Here is a 24,825-nt window from a genome sequence, read left to right on the forward strand (position 1 = left end):
ATTTCTTTGTGTCTTCCTCAGTTTCTTTCATGAGTATTTTATAGTTTTCTGAGTACAGATCCTTTGCCTCTTTGGTTAGATTTATTCCTAGGTATCTTATGGTTTTGGGTGCCATTGTAAATGGGATCGACTCCTTAATTTCTCTTTCTTCTGTCTTGTTGTTGGTGTATAGGAATGCCACCGATTTCTGTGCATTGATTTTATATCCTGCCACTTCACTGAATTCCTGTATGAGTTCTAGCAGTTTTGGGGTGGAGTCTTTTGAGTTTTCCACATAAAGTATCATGTCATCTGCAAAGAGTGAGAGTTTGACTTCCTCTTTGCCGATTTGGATGCTTTTTATTTCTTTTTGTTATCTGGTTGCTGTGGCTAAGACTTCTAATACTATGTTGAATAGCAGTTGTGATAGTGGACATCCCTCAAGTTATTTTAAGTAAAAATCTATCTAGAATATCTAAAATCAGGAAGAAGAAGGAAGAACTTGGAATTTATGTAAGAAGTTTGCTATCACTTAATAATACTCAAGATGGCAGTCACTGTGATGTCCCAGCAATGAAACAAAATCTTCTGAAGGTATTTAATCTCCAGTGTTAGAGGCCAAGTTTACTACCCTCTGGGTTTTATTCTCTCATCTGCCTAATGAGTCAGGGGATCAAGGATAGGCTGAACTAGGAAACCTCCAAGGTACATCCCAGTTCTAAAATTGGCACCATTTAGAAGGTACGAACTTAATGGAATTCTTGTGACTATTGAATGTTTCTTAGACTTGTCTTATTGGGAAAGGTGCTGTGGACTTTTACATGTAGGTTCAAAGAAAAGTAAGATACATGGCAATAAGTTGTTTCTGATTTGAAAATACATCCAAGATTTACCCTGAGAACATCTTGACAATGTCACTGGATTTTCACATCGGTATTGTTTGCTTAACCTTGCTTAGTGTCTAGTGGGTGGATATCCTCGGTTTCCCATGGTGGAAAAAGAAAATACCTTTTGGGGATGTTAAAAGCAAATCGCCATCTGCATAACTGGGTTTGGATGTTGGCTTTTCATACCCTGGATTGTGGGAAGCAGCGTGGCCTTTCCTCCTTCTCCCCAGTATGTCCCTTTCTCCTCCTTGGTGTGCTTCCTTTCCCTCTTCCCTGTTTACACCAGGATCACTCTTGGCTTCTGGTCCTTGTCCATCTTGTGGCTATGCTTTCATCTCTCTGGCCTGTCAAACTTCTGTTGATCCGTGAAGCTCAAGTTTCTCTTTCCTGAGAACTGCCGCCAATATTGATCTTTCTGGGCTCATGTTTCGCCTGATTTCACACTAAATTTCACATTACCTTACCATTTCCTTTATTTTCCCTTCTTCCCTCCCCACAGCCAGTTATATACTTCTGAAAGATCGGGTCCTTCTGGAACACATTGTAGATCTAGTATAGCCTAGTGTTTGGCTGTTTTTCAGGAGCTTCATTCTCAGAGTTCTGAAAGCCAAAATGACATTCTGAAATCGAAGTTTTAACAGCGGTCAGCCACTGGTAGAAGATGAGACGGTCAGTTCAAATCATAGGGCATTCTAATTCAGGGCTGCATGCGCATGTGTCTACGGGTATCACTTAATAATAAAAACACCATGAGCACAGCATAATGTAGAGTGTTGTGGAATCGCCATGTAGTCACCTGAAACTAATACAACATTGTACTTCAACTGTACCTCAGTTAAGAAAAGAATGCCAGTGTTTGTCAGATACTTCTCTTAGGTTAATGCACACCGGCAGCCCTCTCCCCTGTGTGTAATGGAAAACCCGCTTATTTTATAGTTGACACCACTTTGGAAGTCCCTTGAATGAGGAAGAAAAGGGAAGAAGCAGCCTGGGGAAGGGGTTGTACCAACATGGCCAAATATGTTATAGCATAAAAGGGGCTCCTTTTCTTCCTTACAAGAAAATTATTCCAGTGTTTTATCCAGTATTCAGCTAGAACTGGGATATACATTGTGGTGCATTTTTAAAGTATGGATCTTCGAGGTGCCTGGGTGGCTGTCGGGTAAGCGTCTGCCTTCAGCTCAGGTCATGACCTCAGGGTCCTGGGATGGAGCCCCAAGTTGGGCTCCCTACTCAGCAGGGAGTCTGCTTCTCCCCTCTCCCTCTGTGCAAACCCGCTCCTGCTCACTCTCTCTCAAATAAATAAAATCTTTAAACATAAATAAGTACATAAAAGTATGGAGTTTCTTTTTTTCTTTTTTTTTTTTTTTTAAGATTTTATTTATTTATTCACGAGAGACAGAGAGAGAGAGGCAGAGGGAGAAGCAGGCTCCCAAGGAGCAGAGAGCCCGATGCGGGACTCTATCCCAGGACCCTGGGATCATGACCTGAGCCGAAGGCAGACGCTTAACCATCTGAGCCACCCAGGCACCCAAGTATGGAGTTTCTTATACTTTATCCTATTATGTCTTATTTTAAAATGGTTACATATTTTCTATCCCATTATTAGCTCTGTACTAGTAGTCAGGCTTGGCTAGCCTATGGAGGAGTCACAAATCTCACAGTCCTAAAAGCTTAACAAAATGTTTCTTGTTCTTTCCTGTCACAGGGGAAGGATTGGGTAGTTTCTTCAATGGTTTTTTTATATAGGGACTTGAGGACCCAGTGTATTCCAGAAAAATGTTTGCATACTTCACTCCCATTAAGGAATTGTATAATCAGGTTCTTGATGAATAAAAGAACTAACAGCATGAATTCTCTTATTTATGCATGCGCATCACCTATTCTTCCTGTTCTCCCCAGTCCCATCCCCTGAGGAGTTTTTCATTGTGGTATTGTTCACTGTTAAGTAATAATTGCAACAGAGACAGCCTGAAACAATAGGGCCTTCTGGAACACAGAACATGGGCATGTAATCCTAAAGCAGAATTTGTTTTCTGAGAAATCTAAGTCTTGCAGTAACTGGCCTTCTCTTCATCTCAACCCTAGAATAGTGCCTGACACAAACCAGTGACACAATATGTGTTGAATGAATGAACTCAAAACTCTCCTTTGCTTTGCCTTTATTTTGTAAAGCTAATCTCTAAAAATTATTTTACCAATCTAAAATGTTTCCTATCTTTTTCTGTCCCAGCCTATATTTGCAGTGAATGCTTGGAAACAAAGATATGGACTTCATCTATTTTAACTTGACATTAAAAATTGGACTTAAGGCATGTTTTCCAAATTCAGGAATTTACCCTCTTTTTTTGAACTGACATGCTAGGTCTTTCATAATATAGGTTGACGCTTAATGAAACCATCGAATATGTAAACTGAAAAAACTTTAAAAAGAAGTAGATTAAAGTGACTGAAGATAGTTACTGAATTAAAATCCATTCAGTGACATTTTCAAATGTCACCCAAAGCACTCTGTGTAGAGTCATTTGAGCTGCTTTAAGTATCACGGCTTTGAGGATAGTGCAGTCTAGGGACAATAAAGATAAGGTATAAATTATGAACAAAGGAGAAAAGAATTATATACTTTTTCTTGGTGTAAGTAGAACATTTCTGAGCAACTTTTCACTTGGATGGCCCTTATCAAGTGGTTGTTTTTCTAGAGTAGAGAGGGGCTTGCAAAACTGTAAATCAGGCAATTTACATTCATATTTTGACGATCTGCAAATCACTTATTCATTTGCTAGAGTAAAGCAGATTCATAAAATCAATATGTTATTCATTTATGCTTCTTTTTTTTTGCCATTTGGAAGAGTCCGTAAAGCAAACTCTTAACATTTCATTGAGCTAAAAAATGAGAGCCTATTTCTAGGAACTGTCTTCAGTTTTCTTTACGTTGTGTTTCTGTCTTGTATGAGGGATGCTCAAAACTAAGTCTTGCCCACTGGTGTGAGATCGGTGGGTGGTTATATTAACGTCAGTGATGGGGACTTTATGCAAACATTTGTGAAAAAAACCAGCAGGCTGTAAACCCATCAGGGATGAGCTTAATTGTTACATTTGCAAATTAAGGACTGAAGTTTCTTATTTATTTTAAGAAAATACTATCTTACTGCTTTGAAGGTCACAAAAATGGAATTGAGTTCATATAACCAATTTCCATATAAAAATTATAAAGTAGAGTTTCCAGGATGAATTTCAGATCAAGGTATTAATTTGCATCAATATCCATTCAGATTGTTAGGGACGCCAAATATTTACCATTTAAATGCGCTACCATCTTGGTCTTGCTTCTTGCTATTTTATGTTTCTGAAGCTGAAGAACATGCGCTGAGGTTTAATATTAACTATGCTGCTCTAAGATTAACTATGGAAATATGCTGGAGGAATTCTATTGTCATGTACATTTTACTATACCTGAAGAATGTTTGTTCTTGGGCAATGAATCAATGGCAACTATGTTGCTATGTGATGCAGGTGAATAGTTTTGCTTTAATGAAGAGTTCTTGTCAGATTGTTTCTCAAAGTGAAACTCTTCTTTAGAGAACTTTAGAGTTCATATGGAACAGACTCTCAGCGTAATGGTGATGGTCACCAGGTAGCACACTCCTGAGCTCCTGAAGAAATGAAAACAAGAATGAGTTTTAAAGTCGGCCCCTGGCTTACCTAAAGATTTGGGAAAAACTTGGGTCTGTGTCACATTCAGCCAAAATCAAAGTCAAAATGTAGCCTCCCCTCCACTTAGCCCTTTGGTAGCTGTTCTCTGGATTGCAGACATAATATCTGGAGATTGGGGAAAAGAATGAATGTTGCATTTAAGACTTGAAGTATTTTTTGGGAAAGCTAAGGGAGCTGGATATTGAAAATATTTTAATTTTCTATTTTTAATATGACTTTGTAATTTATTTTGATTATAATTAACATTACAAAAAGTCTTATGTGGGGGACAGCTCCTTGAACGCTCAAAATGCCCAGAATAAGTAGAAAAGGGAGTAAGTGTCTTCAAGATGTCTGACCTTCTGAGGGCTGCATGGTGTAGGAAAGCCTACGACCTCACCCCCAATAAATTCCTCTAATTGTCTTTAACATGGTACAGTTGTTCAAAGTGCTTGTGGTTTCAATGGCTTTTGTTACTTTTTTTTTTTTAAATAACTACATTGTCACTACCTGATTTGAATAAATCGAACCAGAAATATCCTGACAGTGCACTAAACAAGACCTGTGTGTATAATGTGAGTTCTTTCTTTTTAATTTTAGAATCAACCTTGTCCTATGTTAGGCAGCTGGAGGCAAGAGTAAGACAGCTGGAGGAAGAAAATCGCATGCTGCCCCAGGTGGGTGACTTCCAGAAGCTCATAGCTAGTCAGTGTCATTGGAGTTGTAGCATTCTTATCTGGAATTTAAAGTCTCAATTACATTTCTCCTGTAAATGATAGAAATCATTTTGTAAATAGTCATTCATCAATGTAGAGTGTGATTGCTTTCCATAATGACCATCATATTATCTGGGTTCTTAGGTGTGATACCACAGGATGCAGATGTCTGAAATAAGAATGCAATGTAATTTTGAAAGGAAGAAGACAAGAGAAAGAGAAAAATGAAGAGAAGGAAAAAATACTTTGCTAGTACTACTCCTATACATCATGCATGTAGTTGGCGAATATAGGGAAGGGACTCTTATTTAAATAAAAATTTTGCTAATTTATGGGCTCAGGGAAGCTGTAGGTAGTTTGAAGATTTCATATGTTACAGAAATTAGTACTTGCTAAAATTCTTTGTGATCGAATTGAACTCTTTCAGTGCAACAAAGCCATGACAGTAACTAACAGCTTTACCGTGGGGCTTAACTTCTTTTCCCTGGTGAATCTAAAGTGGCACTTTTTCTGGGATTTAATGCCTCACCATATATTTTACTTATAATATTATTTCTATGGGCTGAACTATCTTGATGAGAATGATGTTGGCTGAGGTGGTGGTTCTCAGGGAATGTTTTGTTGAGGAGTTGAACAAATCTTCGAGGTTGGTTTCCTTTACAGACATGGAGGCAGTATTTTAATATTTTATGAGCAGAGTTTTCTAAGCATTTAGTCACTAGTGTTCTTTATACATTCGGGTGATTATTTCTGTTTCCTAAGTGACTAAGGGAAAATCCACCCCTAAAAAAACTAAGCAAACAGTAGTTTAAATGGGAAGACAGAGACTGGTTATAATTCAGGGGAAAACACATAAATATGAACACTTTGCAAAGATATTTTAGGTCTTTTAAACCTCATTTTGTTTTCAAACTACGTTTGCTCATTAATGATGATTTGGTCTGTCAGGTACTGCATCTAAGAATGCCTTTCTCTTTCTCTCATTGGCCAGCCATCTGGCTGAAAATCATGAGAGTCAATGAAATGAATCTACTTCTTTCCCTTCTCAAACTATGCATATGTCAATACTCATGTTGACAGAAGGGATTATTTGCATCATAAAATAAGATGCTGCTGGTAGAGTTTTCTCTTTGCTCTTCTATACTTTCCATTTTTAAAATTTTCTTTGCCATTTGTCCTTTTATATGGGATTCACAGTATGACTGTGCCAGGACCCTTGACTGAAAACATCTAACTTCTTTCCGTTCCAAGAAACCTAAAAATATAATCAGGTTATTGTGAGTATTCTATATGACTATACCATCTCTGGGGCAACTGGGAATGTAAATGAAAAGAGAAAAAAAAGAGATCAGTTTCTTAGTTTCCCTCTGAGTGGGAATTGAGGCTCATGTCAAACATTGAAATGCTAGCAAGGATACTATGTTATTTAAAAAGAGGCACAACAAATATGAAAATGATTACAGGATTGATTTTTAAAAATCTGTAAAAGTGTTAGAACTCTTGAAGAGAAATCAGAGGAGTCTTCAACTGTACTTGATACATCAAGTGTTGCATATTTAAATACAGAGTACTTGCACAGTCGAGAAGTAGAAGAGATTAAACAACTTTTCAGACTGAAGTCTGAAAACATATGTTTTTAAATGCATTGCTATTTTCTATCAAAGAAGGTTTTCTTTCTCCACAAGAAAAGCCTAGGAAGGATCATGTTTTACTGAATCTTAAGATGTTATTGATGTGGGATGGACCATTATCATATGTAGCACTAAGAATGAAAAAAGATGTTGTCGATTATACCATGTCGGATTCTTGCTGATTTCAGAGATGTTAAAATGGAAAAACAGTGCTTTAGAATTAAACAGCTTTTTTTTTTTTTAAAGATTTTATTTATTTGAGAGAGAGAGAGAGAATGAGAGACAGAGAGCATGAGAGGGAGGAGGGTCAGAGGGAGAAGCAGACTCCCTGCCGAGCAGGGAGCCCGATGCGGGACTCGATCCCGGGACTCCAGGATCATGACCTGAGCCGAAGGCAGTTGCTTAACCAACTGAGCCACCCAGGTGCCCAGAATTAAACAGCTTTTTACATGTCCAGGGTACTTTAGTGAAAAGAAAATCCATTGTTTGAAATATGCTGTTGGACATATATGCAAAGAATATAATAGATCTCAGTTCGAAAACAATATTGTGTTAAATTTCTGTATTGGAGAGTGTTGCCTTCATTTATAGCTAAGATATATATGATAGGACCACCAATTGCAAGTACTTGTATAAATACAACTGAAATGAACAGACAATAGACGAGATCTGAGGATGGAAAGCAATAAGTGAATCTCAAAGCAGTGAGAATCCTGTAAAGGGAATACTTGTGGAAGGCTGAGATTTGGACTGGATAACACAAAGGCGTATGTGACTTATTCTTGGATGTTATTGGTACTATTACCAATAATTACGTGCTTTCCCTGCATAAACTATTTCTGACTGCATGATACTAGCTGATTTACAAGGTCAGTTCAATGTGACTAGCTGACATCTCTGCATAAATTAGTCTCAGTATCTGAACACTTGATTTTCCCATTGTAGGAACTTGCTCACTGTGCTTTGATTAAAAGGTATTCTGTTTTACTTCCAAGTTTATAAAAATATATCCTCTTAACTGGATAAACAGGAAAGAAGAATATAGTTGGCAATTGGAATTCCAAGTATATTGGATATCTTTTGTGGCTGTGGCCAGGTTCTTTGCTGATAGTTTAGCATTTAGACTAATTATGTAAAGCATTTTCCTGGAGGAAGAAATCTCCTTTATGCTTATTTTTATACTTTATGTAAAATTGTGTATAATGAACTGAGAGTCCCAACTTTGTCCCAGCAATACATATTTAAAAGTAAACGAGATTAGTGTAGTAAGTGCTTGTGGATTTCTCTCTGGTTAGATTCAAAGGCTTCAATTTCTTAGTTTAAAAATGACAAGGTTCCTCCTAGCCTCTTGTTGGCCTAAGTATAAATAAAGTGTAAAGTACAGTTTTACATCCAGGTGAAGTTACCAAGTCCCAGAATAAAAGGTTTTTTATTCAAAAACAGATAGAAAAAGGCAGTGAAGATTGAGTCCGTTCTATCCAGTGGTACAGGAGGTGTGGTTGGAATATCAGCGTGGAGCCCATGTGAGCATGTAGCTCTTTGCTCTGCCATGATTTCTACAATATCTCACAAGAATCACTGAGCAGTACTTTAAATCCAGTTTGTGAACACAATATTTCAAAAGAATCCTAAAGTAATAACAGAAAATGCAGTATTATTTGCTATGTTATTACTTGAAAAGAAAATGTCTTTATTTATATATTTGATAGGAAGACAACATGAGATCTACCTTCTTACCAGATTTTCAAGTGCATAACAATTATTGTTATTTATAGGCATGGTGTACATTTGATCTCTAGAACTCAATTCATTTTGCATATCTGAAATTTTGTACATGGTGATTAGCAACACCCCATCTCCCCTTCCCCTCAGCCTCTGACAACCACCATTCTAGTCTTTGCTTCTATGAGTTTATTTTAGATACCTCATGTAAGTGGAATCATGTGGTATTTGTCCTTTTGTGACTGGCTTATTTCACTTGGCATATTACCAAGTGATCATTACCGTATGATCCAGCAATCCTACTTCTGGATATTTACCCAAAAGAATTGAAATTAGGATCTCAAAGAAATATTAGCAATCCTGTGTTCATTGCAGCTCTGTTCACAATAGCCAAGATGTGGAAGCAACCGAAATGCCCATCAAGAGATGAATGGATAAAGAAAATGTGGCATATACATATAATGGAATATTATTGAGCCTTAAAAAAGAAGGAAATCTTGCAATATGTGACAACATGGGCAAATCTTAAAAATGCTTTTTGGAAAGTTGCTACAAATGATCATTAAAGATCCCCTTTAATGAATTTAGAATTTAGGATATTCTTCCTTGAACACATAAACTAATGTGCACATTTTTTTTTTTTTTACTGATTACATACAAAAATATTTCATAGGATTGCAACAAACCTCTCATATTACACAGAATGCTAAAAGTGCTCAGACTGGTCTGTCAGCTCTGCTGTGTACATATTTAATAGGATAGGAACCCTAAATGAAGATTGTATGTGAATTAAATGTAGCCGCTGTATATGAAGTTTTATTAATTTTTAAATCTAATGAGGTGGAGTCGCCCACAATGACATAAATAGACATTTTTGATAAAAGACCCAATATGGTATAAAGTAGTTGCAAGGAATTTTATATCAAACTTAAAAGGAATGTACCTATTTTGTGTATAGACATTTATACATAAACACAAACTTTCTGTGGGTAAAGAATCCTAGATTTTCAAAGCTGGATAGAACCTCACATATCACATTGGACAACCCCATTTTCTAAGGCCCACAAGATTCACAGAATGTTAGGAGTAGAGTCCTAGTCAGACAGCTAATGAAGGATGGACCCAGGCTAAGATGTAGGCCTATTCAGTGTTCTTCTAGCAAATGTATAGCACCTCTTTTAATCATTTCATACTATTTATCTCATTCAGTGTAAGTAAGCTGCTGAATCTGTTTTTATCTTATTGTCAAATTCTTTTTTTTAAACATTTATTTTAATTAACATTGGATTTGCTTAGCCCTCTAAGATTTATCAGATTTAGAGTAAATATTCTATTTTTCTTAAAGCCATAGATGGTATCTATCACAAATGAAAAAAAATTACATTTTATAGAGCCTTCTCCCTGACACATTTCCAAAATACTTTAGAATCCTGGTTTAGTACAAACATACACACCATACATATCTGCATGAGAAATTCATACGGAACAGAATGTGGTCAGAGAGGGTCTTTCTGTCCAGAGTGAATTAGAGGTAGGTGGTGGCTAGGAGAACAAATAGTTATAGTAGTGGTTTTTAAGGTACCCATGAAATTTGTTATTTTAGCCCAAATTTAAAAATCTTGCTTGAATCTCTCAACTCCTCCCATGATCCTTTTCTTGATGGTCACAAGGATTTTTAATCCAGACTTCTCCACAATGTTTATGTGCTATATCTGCAATGAAGTCTACTCAGCCAGAAAATATCTTAAAGTAGATGATCAGAACACTTAGCTGATGATTTTATTATAAATAATACTGTCTTTTGAAGAAATCAGTCACTATTCCAACATCACCGTGAGGGAAAAACTATTTTTTTAAAACTCTTCTCACCTATTTTGTGTCGAGCTTGGGTTTTGCATCAAGAGGAGACCAGAAATAAGCAGTTTGCTCTGATTCCAAAGTCAGTTAAGTACATTGGTTAAAAGTCCTACTGGGAAATCGGTTCCCCCTCGTCAAATGCTTCTGCACCAGCATCTGCCCAGAAAGCACTCTGTGTCCTTTGTGCTCCAGAGTCCCTCTCCAAAACAAACCACCCACCTCTTGAGACTAACTTTTGAGAGATTTGTTAGAATCCGTAAAGCTGCCCCGATCTGCCCCATGTCCTATGCCTGCCCATGTTGCTGTGGGTTCAGCAAATGTGTTTGAAAGGTGGCAACTCGGATCGCCATTGTGTGGGCTCCTTTCAGCAAGTGTTTCTATTTCTGTTGTGCTAGCACACACAGAGGAGTCTAATTTTAGGAATGGAAATGAAAAATCTTCCTCTCGTGTAATTTGGTTCCAGCGTGGCCTCACAATGCAGTGCTTTGGGAAGGAGGCAGGGCCGTTTCCAGGGCAGTTTCTGAACAAAGGAAAGGAACCTGTCGCCATTGCCAGGAATGCTGAGGAGGGTACATGGGCTCTAAAGAAATTGAGCTTGTCACTTCCATGGCAACACACCCCGGGTCCAGCATCACATCTCTGAAAAGACCCCTCACGTGTGTACCTATGCGGATTACCAGTGTCCCGGACAGAAATGAGAAGATTCTTTCTGACACCTAGATTTCCCTCATGTGCTTCTCCTTTCTTTGCCGTGGAGAGCCTTATTTTGTTGCTTTTTCTCTTTTTCATATTTTCTGACTTTTTCAAGTCATTTTTGTCTTACAGGGCCATAAATATCTGGCTTTTCTAGGGTTTGGAATTGCTCTGGAAAAAAAAAAATCAGCCACTGTTGTACAAAAAACAGGCACAGAGTAATGCTTTACAGGATGCTTAAAGTAAGTGGTGCTAGTCTTCAGTTGTTAATGCTTGGAAATTACCATTCTGGCATTCCTGAGGAGTAATTGGATAGCAACTCTATGTGGTGCAACCAGAGTAGAATCTGGATGCTACTGATAGAAGAAATTCGTTAAATCCATTAAGGGCTGGTTGCTGCTAGAATCTTATTTGGGGGAAAAAAAAATGGACTCCACCAGAGGAATAATGCTTGTGGGTTGCCATTTTCTCTAAGTCACCATGATTTATATAATTAAAGAAAAGAAAAAAAGCTTTTATGTAGAGTTCAATAGAGTTTTCAGAGGACAGATGGGAGCTGCCCAAGTGGTGTGGGTGTATTGGAACAAAAGAGACAAATAGATACGGAAAATAAATTTATGGGGGGGAAAGTCATGTTGGAAAACTTGAATAAATGGTGACTGGATTAAGGGAAAAGCTAAAATGTATTAGCGAAAATACTGGAGAGTGAAATTCATGGGAAAAAAATCAAAAATCAACATGGATGCTTTCACAGTGAGGGGACAGTTTACATTCTTCTTTGCCCCACCCCATGCTCGAGGGTTCTTGTTTGAGAATCTTTCATTCTTTTTTTTTTTTAAACTATTTTTTTTAAAAGATTTTATTTATTTATTTGAGAGAGAGAATGAGATAGAGCATGAGATGGGGGAGGGTCAGAGGGAGAAGCAGACTCCCTGCTGAGCAGGGAGCCCGATGCGGGACTCGATCCAGGGACTGAAGTCTTCATTCTAATGAGAGAAAATAGATGAACTAGAAATGCAACAGAAAATACAGCTATGCCACTTACTAAACTTATTAAGAGAATTATTTGAATTTAAAAGGCACTCAATTATTAGGGACTGTGGTATCCATTCTTATTTAACAGGACTGCCTTTTTCTATCTGTACTGGCATGATAATAATTCTACCACTAGGGCATATTTAAAAAATGTTTTTTTATTTGGAGTAGCCATAAAAATAGTACCTTGGTTACCTGCCCTTGGCAGAATTTGTCACACAAAAAAATGATAGGACTCGCTCAACAAAAATTTTTGCTGTGTCGTAATATCAACTAGGATCATAGATATTTGAATGAGAAGCAACATGGAGGACTATTTGGGGAAAACTTGAGATGGAACTGTAAGAGAAATTAATGTTGCCTTGGAGAAATGACTTTCTACTCTTTTTAATTTTTTTATCCAAAGTAAAGTGAAAAATCAAAAACGATGAAACAGTCTTTCCTTTTGTCATTGTGTAAGGAAACAGTCTCATAGAAGACAATAGAAAAGATTGTGTAATGTTTGATATGGGAATTAAATTAGTTAAATGTAAATACTGTTGAGATATGGATATATATAATTAAAAAACAGTAAACTGTAAAAAGTTGGGTCTAATAGAAGCTTGTAAAGATGGGAAGATTACCGCTTGAGAAGCCTCACTTTGCTTTCCATTTCTTACTGGAGGTCATCACCTCTCTGCTGTGAAAAAGGCACCCAATCCACCCTGTCCTCCTCTCTGATTCAGACCTTTCCTACAGTGGGGTTCAGGCATTTCTCATTTAAAAGTCTCTACTTCTAGTTGTTTGGTTTTTTGTTTTGTTTTGCTGTGGCCTGAGCAAAGTGATCAATCATACTTCTAACACATTAAAAATTAAAGTTGGTGCCTCTTAATATCTTATAAAAACAAAGTAGACAAATATAAATGTAATATAGGCAATGTCTGTGTTGCCTAAATATAATCACTGTAATAGAGACAAATAATGGGGTTCTTTGACACAATAAAACAGTTTAAGTAAATAAATTTCTAAGTGATTTGAGAGTTCCTAAATTATATTTAAGCTAGCATTGTGTGAAAAATAAGCAAAACATAACTGAGTTAATTTTAGAAAGCTGAGACATAGTCAACAGTGATTTTGGACCCTTAGTTACCAAGTAATTAAAGGAGTCCCCGTGAATAGGCTAGAACAGAGAATAGGAATTACAAGAGCTAGGATTTAGCCTAATGAGCTGTTGGATCAAGATGATGGGTCTTAACCTTTGTGAACTTGTTATGCTTTGAGTAACAAAGAGAATAGTTGTAGGTGATATGGAAGGTTCTGCTCAGCTCTGCAAATCCATGAATCTCTATCCAGAGAAAGTTTGTGTTTATGTATAATGTATATACAAAATGGGCATGTCCTTTTTATTTTGATATTAAATTCCTTAAAACTACAACTTTATGCCATACTAGGTCTTTTATTTACAGGGGCATATTTATGTCATTGTGGGTTATTCTACCTCACTGGGTTCTAAAGTTAATCAAATTTCACCAGATAGCTGTTTAAGTAAAAGTTAAGGGTACATATCTGTGAGGCTCACGTCACATTAATATGCGTATAGACGGGCTCACATACCAGTCTGAGTAATGTTATGTGTATTTTGAGAGATAATGTGCATTAATGTCCCTTAATGTTCATTTTTATTCTTTGTCTAATCCCTCCATAATGAACATAAATGCACTGGTTTTCCCTAAGAGTATACGTATTTAAAAATAAATAAGATGAGTATGTAAATGATTATTGATTCCTCTCTGGTCAGGAACAAAGGCGTCTTTGTCTTCATTTGGTTAGTGTGGTCCCTTCCAGCCCTGAACATTCTGAGCTCAAGAATTAAAAAAAAAGAAGAAAAAAGTGTTGTGTCTAAGTCCTAGAACGAAGGGGTCTTTAGTCGAGAACAGCTAGAGACATGCAGGGAATTAGTTAGTGCTACTAGTGGGAAAGAGGAGCTCAGAGGAGGTATGGCTGGAACGTGAGTCATCACCAGAGAGCACAGTGATTTTTTTGCCGTGCTCCCTGTGGTATCCTGCGAGCATTGTGGAGCTGTACTTTAAATCCAGTGTGTGAGCACAACACTTCAAAGAGAGCCCAAAAGTATGAATTCTCTTATTAGGTATTATTTACGTATTAGCTGTCATTACGTGAGAAGGAGCTACCTTTTTTTTTTTTTTTTAAAGATTTTATTTATTTATTTGACAGAGAGAGAGAGCGCCCACAAGCGGGGGTGGGAGGAGGTTGGGGTGGGCAGTGGGAGAGGGAGAAGCAGGCTCCCAGCCGAGCAGGGAGCCCGATGCAGGGCTCGACCCTGGGATCATGACCTGAGCAGAAGGCAGACGCTTAACTGACTGGGCCACCCGGGCTCCCCAGGAGCTACCTTTTAAAAGTTGGCACAAATGATAGTGAAAGATCACCTGAACTTAGAATATTCTTTCCTGAGCACATAAACTAATGTAAACATTTTTTTTTAAATCACATTTAAAAATATTTTAAAGGATTTCATAGGATAAATGGAGACCTGGCATTTCAGAGAGAATTTTTTTAAATGATGATGAAAGAGTATACCGATATAGGAAATGTTTAAAATTTAACTTTTATTTACCTGCAACTTATATGGAAACCATCTGTAGTCCTTATTTTAAAATATAACATAATTGTCAGGAATCCAATTCAGAGATAAGCCAAAAGAAATTACTGTGAAAAAGAGATGACAAAAACCTGATATAACATACATTATTTTTTTCTGGTGTGATAGACTGAGAAGAATGACAAGACGGCTTGCATATGAATCAAAGTCTGCTAGACAAGGGATACACAGAAGGAACAATGTCCAGAGGAAAAAAAGATCTTTTTCAAAGGATAGCTGATGTATTGGAGTCATTCTGGACACTAAAGCATCTGAAGTAAGAGCTAGCCATCAGTGGACTGGGCCTTTCTTCAGATTTTCTCTTTGACACAGAGCATGAAAGAGAAATCATCAGGGGTACACCGTAAGACAGTGATCCGTGTTGCCTTTACAGTTCACATGGAGCTCTTATGGATTATCTTTCAGACTGTGTGCCATCGAGCCCACATAACCAGGTAGCATGTTATCCTGTGAAGCTAATTAAAGCACGTGTAGAGAAGCAGTATGAAGAGAGCATAGGAAATAAATCACGGGCTTCCCCTCAATTGTTGTAAGTCTGAAGGGCCTTTGGTGGCTAGGTAAATAAGTCTTAGAAGAGGACTTGGGGTTTACTCTAGAAATTCTACAAAGAAGTTCCTACATCAGTAAGCAGTGGAGTGTTTTGAAAAACAACCCGCCCACATTTGTAGAGGTGGCATCCCTGAAAGTAATAGAACAGTCTCTGTTTCCTTGGGCCACACCAGCACAGACTGGGGTCGGACAGATGGAGTCCTAGCTCTCGCGGCTTACCTTCAAGTGGACGGGTTTTCACCTGTCCTCCTAAGTCTGCTCCTGACTTTGTTACTGGCCGCTACAGTGATGTCCTGGCCATTTCCCTGAATCCTATGATCGGGGCTCCCAACATTCTCTGGGCTGAGAAAATCCCCCCACTCCTGCTTGGGGTCTACCTTGTTCCAGATCCAAAGCCTATGGGACAAGTACTCCTTCCCACAGGTTCTTGTGGTAAGCCCAGAAATGGAGGTGGGGAAGAAGACTTAGTGTTGGCGAAGAGTCAATCTATTCAAAAAATGTTCCTCTCTTTTCAAAGTACTCCATTATTCTTCATTCAGGTGTCTCTCTCTGGTCTCATTCTTTCCTTTGGAGAACTTCTTGTCCTCAGGTTTCAGTACCTCCCCAAAATTGACTCAACTGGGATATTTGTGATTTCAGGAGTGCCCTAGTCAAGGCATGTAAATAATCAAGCCTTCTTTCAGAATTTTTATCTTCTTTGAGATTTTTCTAACTTTCATAATCTAGGTTAGTTGAGTAGAAGGAGTTTTTGAATTAATATTTCTTAAAAAGAAAAAAAAATTAAGCACAACAAGGAGACAACTAACCACCTTGCTTAAAACCCTTGGACTAATTATTTTGCTAGTTTTATTAATGTAGCTACAGTTTATTAGGAAAAAGATTGCATGTCGAAATGTAAGGATCAAAAAGAAATGTAAATCTGACTCAAATGTAGTATAACAAATTTGGTACTCTCTCTTTTTTTTTTTTGACCTAAAATGCCTCTTACTTGCATCAGAACAACATGCGATGCAGAAGTTCTAATGTTTGACAGATAACAAATAACTAATAAACCCAGGACCAGATGGGAGCCATCCTGGACTTACATAAAAGCTGGCTCTAAGAAAGGGAGGATTTTTGATAGCCAAGATATTTCAGCTGTTTTTGACACCCAAGGCAGGTGTATCTTAATGTCAAGAAGGTAATTTCTTTATTGAAACATTTTCATATGCAAGAGAATTTAATATCCATAACTCCAGAAATCTCATACAAGAAAAACATAAAATACACACTCAAATAAATGACAACTCCAGCAAACTTAATCACAAATGAATTGTGTGGGAATGATAGGTCTTTATCCTTTTGGGTGGCAAGCATGTATTGAGAGCCAGAAGTTAACAGAAGCTACAGTTCGAATTTGACATCTTTTTCACAAAGAGTTTTAGACAAAGGGAGCTTCTGCAACTTTGCATTTTAAAATTTGTTGTTTTGTTTGGAACTAGCCCCATTCACTTTCCATTCCCTGTTTCTATCGCACTTGTATTTTAACACATGAGTCCTTAACCAGCAAAACTCAGACACTTTTGTCAGTAAGTTCTGCAAATGATACAGTAGTTGGTGATGGCAGCTCAGGTCATTGCCAGTAGAAAAGGACTTTGGAGAGGTCGATTTAAAACAGGACCCTCTAAATGCTCACTTGTGAAGAGGGTAGCCATGTGGCCTCACGGGCATTCATTTAATTGAAGAGGACGCTCTTGGTTAGGGAACCAGTTCCACTGAGCCTTTGACACTGGAGAACGAGATTAAGATGGACATGAGGGCAGGTAAGAGCAGTAGCCTCTCCAGTGGTTTTCACTCAAAACAAGTACCCTGCTCATGATCTTGATATTGACAGAGTTCTTCAGAATCAGTCAAGAGAGAGTCATTAGACAGCTCTCAATTCTGGGTGATTTCTCAGGGCTGTAAATGATGCTATAGTAACTTACGAATCAGTAGAACTTTGGTCTTTAAGCCTAGAAAATGTCCACTGTTGCTATCACATTGATTTTTAGTACTTTATCACCTTATTAAATTATGTTTTTTATTTTAGGTATATCTTTTATGTTCATTCTGTTTGAAGGCATCAATCCTGTTGGTCTTCAGTATTCAGAATCTTAAGTCTTTAGGGCCCAAGGAGAGACGCTGTAGGTCATGAAAAGGATAGTGCCCGATTCTTTTATTTGTACAAGTTCTTAAATGATGGGGCTGCAGCCTGAAATGGACCGTTCTCCCTGTGAGAAACAAAGCTTAGGCCACAGCAAAATGGCTGATTTACAAGAATCCTGTAACCCTTGCAGTTGAGTCAGCCTCAGGGTGCAGACAGCACACAGGATGGGGCTGGTTGAGTCGCCCGTTCCACCTTAGAGTTTTGTTGTTGTCATAAGCCCTAGAACCACATCCTGATTATCAGCTGAGGTCCTGTATATTGGAGCAACACTGAGGCCATCGTGATGCTGTCCCATCCTGACCCTGGCCCCTATGATGATCTCTGCTTTGCAGGTGAGAGAATGTTAACTCATGGGCAGAGGCAAGGTTTGTGCCCAGATTTTCTGTTACCACTAGTCTAGCATTCTTCCCGTTTTGCTGAAACCTGTTGCATGGCAAGTGTGTTTCTTTTGAAGCAAGATAGTGGTGAAAACACCACCAACCACCACCACGATCTCCACCATCACCATCCAGACCTCTGGTGTAGCATCCTTGGGGTCTGAATTGGGAATTAACCAAGAAACCCAGTGAGTTGTTAGTCCATCTGTTTTACTAGTCACTGAGAGACTTCATTGCTCTGATAATGATTCTCTCAGGATGGGAGATTTTCTCATTCTTTTTTTATTCTTAAGGACATGTCTAGCCCCTAGATAACTGATTAGTCAGGAAAGAATATTTGTCTACTTAATACTTACCACTTCTGTTTCAATTATAGTTTCTTTGTAAGCCACTTACCACCTCCTCCAAAAAAATTCCCAGACTATTCCAGTCTATCATAATGTTCTTATCCCCTCAACCAGGGCTTGGAACCTTTTAAATAAAGGGCCAGATAGTAAATATTTTCAAAGTTGTGAGCCATATGGTGTTTTTCAACTACTCCTGTCTGCCATCATGGCACTAGAACAGCTGAAAACAGAATATCTAAATGAACAGCTGTGGCTGTGTTCTAACAAAACTACTTATAAAACAGGTGAAAGGGTCTGGATTTAACTCCGACAGTAGTTTGCTGACCCCTATGTTGCCCTGAAATCATTTGTCAATTTCTTGGGTTATCTCTTAATATCATTTTTTAATTGGTCCCTCATATTGTTATATACATTTTCATTTGTGCATAAATAATTTATTATATACAAAAACTTTTCCCAGTAAGTATTATTTATATTTTTATTGGCTTAACTTCCTTTGTCCTGTCATTCCCAAACCTGCCCTCAGTTATCAATATGTGGGATTTGAAAAGCACTGTGAGCGAACCAGAGGAGTAGTTGGGAAGAGGCAAAGCTATTCTTTCCAACAAACCACTCAGTTTTGGGGGGAAAATTTGTTGGAGATCAAGATGTTTGCATTTGACCTGAAAAGGCACGTCCTCCCCTACAGGACAGTTGTTGTGTTACTAATGGATAGGAAGTTTGTGCTTTTCCAAAACCCGTATGTCTGGTGATTGAAGGTGTACGTTAGTGAGTGATTGATTATATTGCTTTTGTGTCCTTGCACATCTTAGAGAGATTGCTGGAAAGAGAACATGGGCAAGCTTGTCTTTAAAATAGATACCACATGGCTGGTAGCTTGGAAAGAACATGAAATGCTATATAGTCCTTCACAGACAAGTGAAATTCTAAATCCAAGTCTCTCAGCGAATGAGGGAAACCATTTCTGGCTTGGAAGGAGGTCGGAAACCAATTAATCTCCCTTTTTCTTTAAGTGAGGACATCACAGGGTAGAGTGAGAAATCGGGAGATCACTTGTAAGAATAAAGTGAATTCTGTATTTTTCAGGTCGTTCATATTCATATTCTCTTCTCCCATGATCTTTGTCAAATCTGTGGTTTTTAACGATGATCTATGTTATGCTTGAAAAGGACAAAAAGGAAAGGCCTTCCGCGGGCCATTCATGCAGTCTCTCTTCATGGGGATCTGCAAGGTACTTTGGAAGGAACAAAGGAGTGCAAAGGCTAGTTTGCGTCTCCATCATGTTTCCTGTGGATCAGGAGGAGACCTATAGGAGGGTGAGAAGAATCCTCACTCATCTTTTTGTCTTTGTCACAACGACTGATTGACATCAGAAGAGCCAAGGGGAGGAAAAGAGCTTAAAAAGAGCCAGATGCATTCGCAATGCTTTCATGGCAACTGATGGCGATCTGGCAATTAGGAAACTTCTCTATAGCACTTAATGTTTTCAGAGTGCCTTGCAATCAGGTTTATTAGTCACCCTTCACAGCCGCCACATGAAGCTAATTGATAGGGCTCTCCATTTTAGCCTCTCCACTGAGGACAAGTGACTTGCTGAGGGTCAGGCAGTGAGAAGCTTACAGAGCTCATTAGTCTCCGGGTCATTTCTCTCTGGAGCTAGCGAAAGACTTTTTTTTTTTTTTTTTTTAAGACCACTCTGACTAGCTTAGGAAAACTTATTATTACTGGTTAACCTGATTGTTTTCCAGGATGATACTATTGTAAAAATTCTAACTTTTAAAAATTCCTTTTTAAAATTGGCCTTTTCTAAAGCTTTATGACATTGCTTTTCAGAACTTTCCAGGAAATTTTAGCTGTGCGTTTTATGGTTCAGCCAGGTCTTTACTAGGGTACTGTTCTCAGAATTTTGGACCTAGAGACTTCAGGAGAAACAGAACATTTTAGCCAGGCAGCCTTCGTTTGTGGCATTAGCTGTGGTCAGAATTTGTATGGAGGGGTGAGGGAAACTGCTTTCTATCAGCTATTAATGCTATCTTTTACATTCAGAATCTCATAGAGGCTAGACAAAAGCAGTGACCTTGCTATTTGGAATGAGAAATGTTGACCTTTATCGTTAGATCGATGCAGGGATATGCATTTAAAGATAGGTGATTAGTGGGCTTCCCCTACTTTTCTTCATATAAACAAAACAACCCCTAACAAATATGGAATGGGATTTCTGTAGATGATGGAAAGCTGATTGTTTATATTGGCCATTCTTTCAATAGTTTACCCCTCAAATATTTTTTGAGAGCACCTCTTGCATACAGATATTGCTTTAGACAATGGAGATACAGCCCTGAATTCATGCAGCTTACCTTTTAGTGGACTATTATTTTAAAAATGCTAAATATGTGATATGTGGAAGTAATAATCACTTTGAAGGAAACAAAAGCAGGGTACAGAACTGTGAGTGACTGGAGTGAAAGGGTATTTTACATGGAGTTAGAAGAAGCCTCTCTGAGGAAATGACATCTGGAGGAATCAGAAGGGGTATGGGAGAGTATCACAGGAAGTGAGAACAGCAAGGGCAAAGGCTTTCGGTGGGAGTGAACTAGGCATGTGTGAGGAGACAGTTGCAAGAAAGCTAGTGTGGCTGGAATAGAGTGTGTGAGACAGAGAATAACAGGAGGTGAGGTCGGAGACAGGCAGGTAACAGATCCTGTGGGCTCTGTTGACCAAAGTCAAGTGTTTGGGTTTGGGTCTGAGTTTGTGGAGAGCCATTGGAGGAACTGAGCAAGGGTGTGATACATCTACATTATCAGAAGGTCACTGGGAATGCTAGGTAGAGACCAGACTGAAGAAGTGAGAGGCAGGTAGGGGAGGACATAGGGACACTCATTAGGGAGCTAGATTGGTAGTAGAGGTAGTAGAGGATAGTGGTAGCTTGAACTAAGTGGTAGAATGAAGATGTTGAGGAAGCGTTGGATTCATAGGATATTTTGAAGTAGAGTTGAGAGTGCTTCATGATGGATTGGATCTGGAATATAGGGGAAAGAGGCGGCATGTGGCTTCATAGTTTGAGTACTGACAACCCCAGGAAGAACTATTTACATAGGCTGTACAGTGAGTGACAGCCCAGGGGTGGTCCAGTGTGGCAGCCCTGGGAGGAATCAAGAATGACTCCTTGGATTTTGATCTAAGTAATTTTGTATGATTGGTGGTGCTGTTTATGGAGATGGGGAACACTGGGGGGAACAGGTTAGGAGGTGCAGGAAAGTCAAGTTCTGTGTTGGACATGGTACATTTGAGGTGGACATCTATGAGGAGACATCACCTGCAGAGTTAGGTATAGAGATGAAAGTCTGGGGAGAGGTCAGGGCCGGAGATACAAATTTGCAAGAATACTTGCCTTTGGGACTGAATTAGAACTTCTTGTTGAATGAATGTTGAGGGGAAAAGAGGTTTATGGGCTGTGCCCTGGGACACTCTAAAATTTAAAGATTGGGAAGGAGAAAGTGCCATCCAGACTGGAAGGAAAGGCTCATTCAACCTCTTTAATCTCCCAGAGTTACAGATGATTTGTGTGCTAATTCTGCAACGTAGTTTTACCCTTTATTTTAACTCTGATGGGTCCTTAACTTACCTTTCTGAATATTATTGACTTAAATGGGCATTTATAGTTTGAATCCAAAACTGTTGCTTTTCGTCATAAGTTATTTATGTCATGAGGTAGGACACACATAAACCTATTTGTAAGTCTCTTTCTTTCTTCCTAGTAAGAGCTGTTTGTGAAAAAAGAGTTTTCAAGATGCTTCCTCTTGTGCCCTGATGGTGTTCTCATTAATGGGGGGATTTCATCGCTCCTGGCTTGAGATTTCAGTTCCACCACGTTCGCAGAGGCTACGCTGTCTGGATTTGTTTGGGCCGCTCCTGTTTTTGTGAGCCTTCACGCATAAAGTCACTGAATCTTCCAAGATGGAGCATCCAACAGATGGCATGGGCAGAACTGCAGTCTCTCAAGCTGCTGTGCTCATTGGGGGTATACATACGCATTCCAGAGAGGTTGCCGCCCTGGGATGAAGCTGACTCTACCTCTCTGTCTACCTCTCATCTTGACCTTGACCACCCATTTTGTGCTGGGGTGGGGATTGCGGGGAGGGCCTTGTAGAAAAAGAAGGAAAAGAAGATTCTTCCTCTTGCCAAAGCCAGGGCAGCCAACGCCACCTCACAGAGTAATATTTCTCAGTCAACTCAGCAAGGATTTCTCTTAAATAGTTGGTTAGTCCCTGGGGCTCTAGCTCTGCGCACGTCTACACGTCTACCACCGGGCTCTGAGGAGTGCGGGGGGATTTAACGCCAGCATCAGCCAGCTCTGTTCAGCAAGCCAAATGCAGGGTTTAACTAGCGTTCCTTTTTTGCTTCAGTGTCCACGCGCATTTCAGCGCAGGCCCTGACTCTCCGTCCTACTCCGGCCTCCTCGACCCCCATTCTTACGAGCCTAAAAGTATTCAGATATGTTTTTCTCAGCAAAAATGCCATCAATTTTCACTAATTAGTGTCAACCTGATTGGAAAACCACTTAAATGTATCATTCTTTATTTTTTTCCTGGAAATTTCAGTGTTTCTCACTGGGGATTGTATGGTTAACAAAAGACAAGAATTTAGCACATGAACTCATTACCTAGAAGCAGAATGTACGTAAATGTAATTGTTCACATTTCCTACCTATTGTTTAACAGCTATTTTTTTTTTTTTTTTAACCAGGCCTTCATTGTTATTCTTTGTCTGCTGTCACTCTGGCTACAGCCATACAGGGTGTTTGCTGTCTCAGCCCTTTCAAGATAGGGATTCTTTTCTTTTGGGGTTTGCCCTCTCTAATTCTTGTAAAAAGGCATCACATTAACCTCTGTAATTATTTTATTTTTGAAACTGTATTTCTATATCTGCAAGTTTCACCTAGAGTTACAGGTACTTCAAAGTTACTTTGTTGTTCTCCCGAGAACACTGTATTATTTGATGGGAAATTTTCATCATGGCATGAAGTTACAATCAGGTTTCATTTAAAGATTTTGCAAGCTCTTTTACATGTCAGAAGAAAACCATCGTGGGGTTATCTGTGAGAGAGATGTTTTGGGGCTTTATATTGTTAATTACCTCTTTCATCTTGATTTTCAAATCTGATGAAGGAGTTAGATACCTGACTTGCAGTGGCAGTGTCTGGCCTGGTTAACGGCATGACCATGTAGCTAGTGCCCCACCAGCAAGCTGGGAGCCATCCTGGATTCAGATTACCTCAAAGGCTCACAGGGCTCTGCCCTGCAGTCCATCAGTATTATCCTTTTCATTCCTTCCGCTGTTGCCCGGGTGGGGGGGCAGGCAGAGAGTGATCATTTTTCACTTGGACTCCTCTTTCGATCTCTTAATTGGACTTCATCCCAACCAGTCTTGTCCCACCTAGATCATTCTCCATGTTATTACTAGAAAGGCCTCTAAAACACAAATCGGGTCTTGTCACAGCTCATGTCTTAGCATAGAATAAATTTAAAATCCTTCACATGGTGAAGTTTCTCCACAATCTGACTCCTGCCTTTCATGTCCGCCTCAGTTCTTGTTCCTCTCACATCCTTCTGAACCACTTCTGATTCCCTGAATGGGGCAAGTGTCTAAAATTTTAGGTTCTTTGAATTAAAGCTCCTTGCCATCTCTTCTGTTACTCTACAGACCTCAATCTTAGCCATTATTTGGCATACAAAATGAAGAATGAGTGAATAAATTTTACCTTCTGGTTTCCCTGGCTGGGAACACCGGGATACTTAGAGATTGGCCTACACTTAAAGAAGTTGAGAATAGCATCTCTTTTGATGATATTTTATTTTTACCACTTGATGTTTGGCATTATGTAATGATTTTGATGAGAACCAGCATATACTTTGGATGCCCTGGTCATAAGTCTATTTCTACTTTTGGTCTACTAACCATCCCCAGTGATCTTTTCAGTTGCTATTTTAATATATTTGAGCTTTACTGTAGCTTTAGAAATAGAAGTGATCCAAGATTTTCAGGATGAATTTATTTTGCTCAAATATGAGTTACCTGGGTAATGAGAAGGAAAAAAAAATAATGGGAATTTAGTTGGAGTTTAACTTGCCAAAATATGGACCATCACAGAAATGGAGTTTCACTTCTTGATTCGGGCCATGCTAGCACTCTAGAGGTGTGCTTTAGTTACTTGACAAGTAGTTGAGTAGCTTCTAATTACCAAATGTATAGACACACGAGTAAAGCATTGACACAACTGTTCTTGAGATGATAAAGGAAAAGCCAGTCTCACACCTAGATTTTGACCATCCAATAATATCTTTATTGAGCAACTACTATGTGCAGCTAGGGTACTAATCATCACTATTGCAAAGATAGTAAAAGTCAAGTACAATGACCTCAAGAAGCTCAAAAATACATGAAATCTTACTGTAAAATGTGATAGGGCTTAAAACCGCGCTATGAACCAGATTC

The 24,825-nt window shown here is 38.7% G+C and overlaps 1 protein-coding gene across 6 annotated transcripts in view; it reads left to right on the forward strand.

The window, feature by feature from the left end:
• Positions 1-24,825, forward strand: part of CCDC85A (coiled-coil domain containing 85A) — a 179,077-nt gene that overhangs the window by 135,986 nt on the left and 18,266 nt on the right. For 5 of the 6 annotated variants that reach the window (XM_081833565.1, XM_081833566.1, XM_081833567.1 and 2 more), the window contains exon 3: positions 5,160-5,236. The exons of the other annotated variant lie outside the window; for it this stretch is intronic. In XM_081833565.1, the coding sequence (XP_081689691.1) occupies positions 5,160-5,236 (77 nt within the window). The remainder of the gene's footprint in view (positions 1-5,159; positions 5,237-24,825) is intronic. 6 annotated transcript variants of the gene reach the window in all.

The sequence above is a fragment of the Leptonychotes weddellii genome, chromosome 10 (assembly GCF_054177405.1).
Source record: "Leptonychotes weddellii isolate Sample4059 chromosome 10, ASM5417740v2, whole genome shotgun sequence".
Lineage (NCBI taxonomy): Eukaryota > Metazoa > Chordata > Mammalia > Carnivora > Phocidae > Leptonychotes > Leptonychotes weddellii.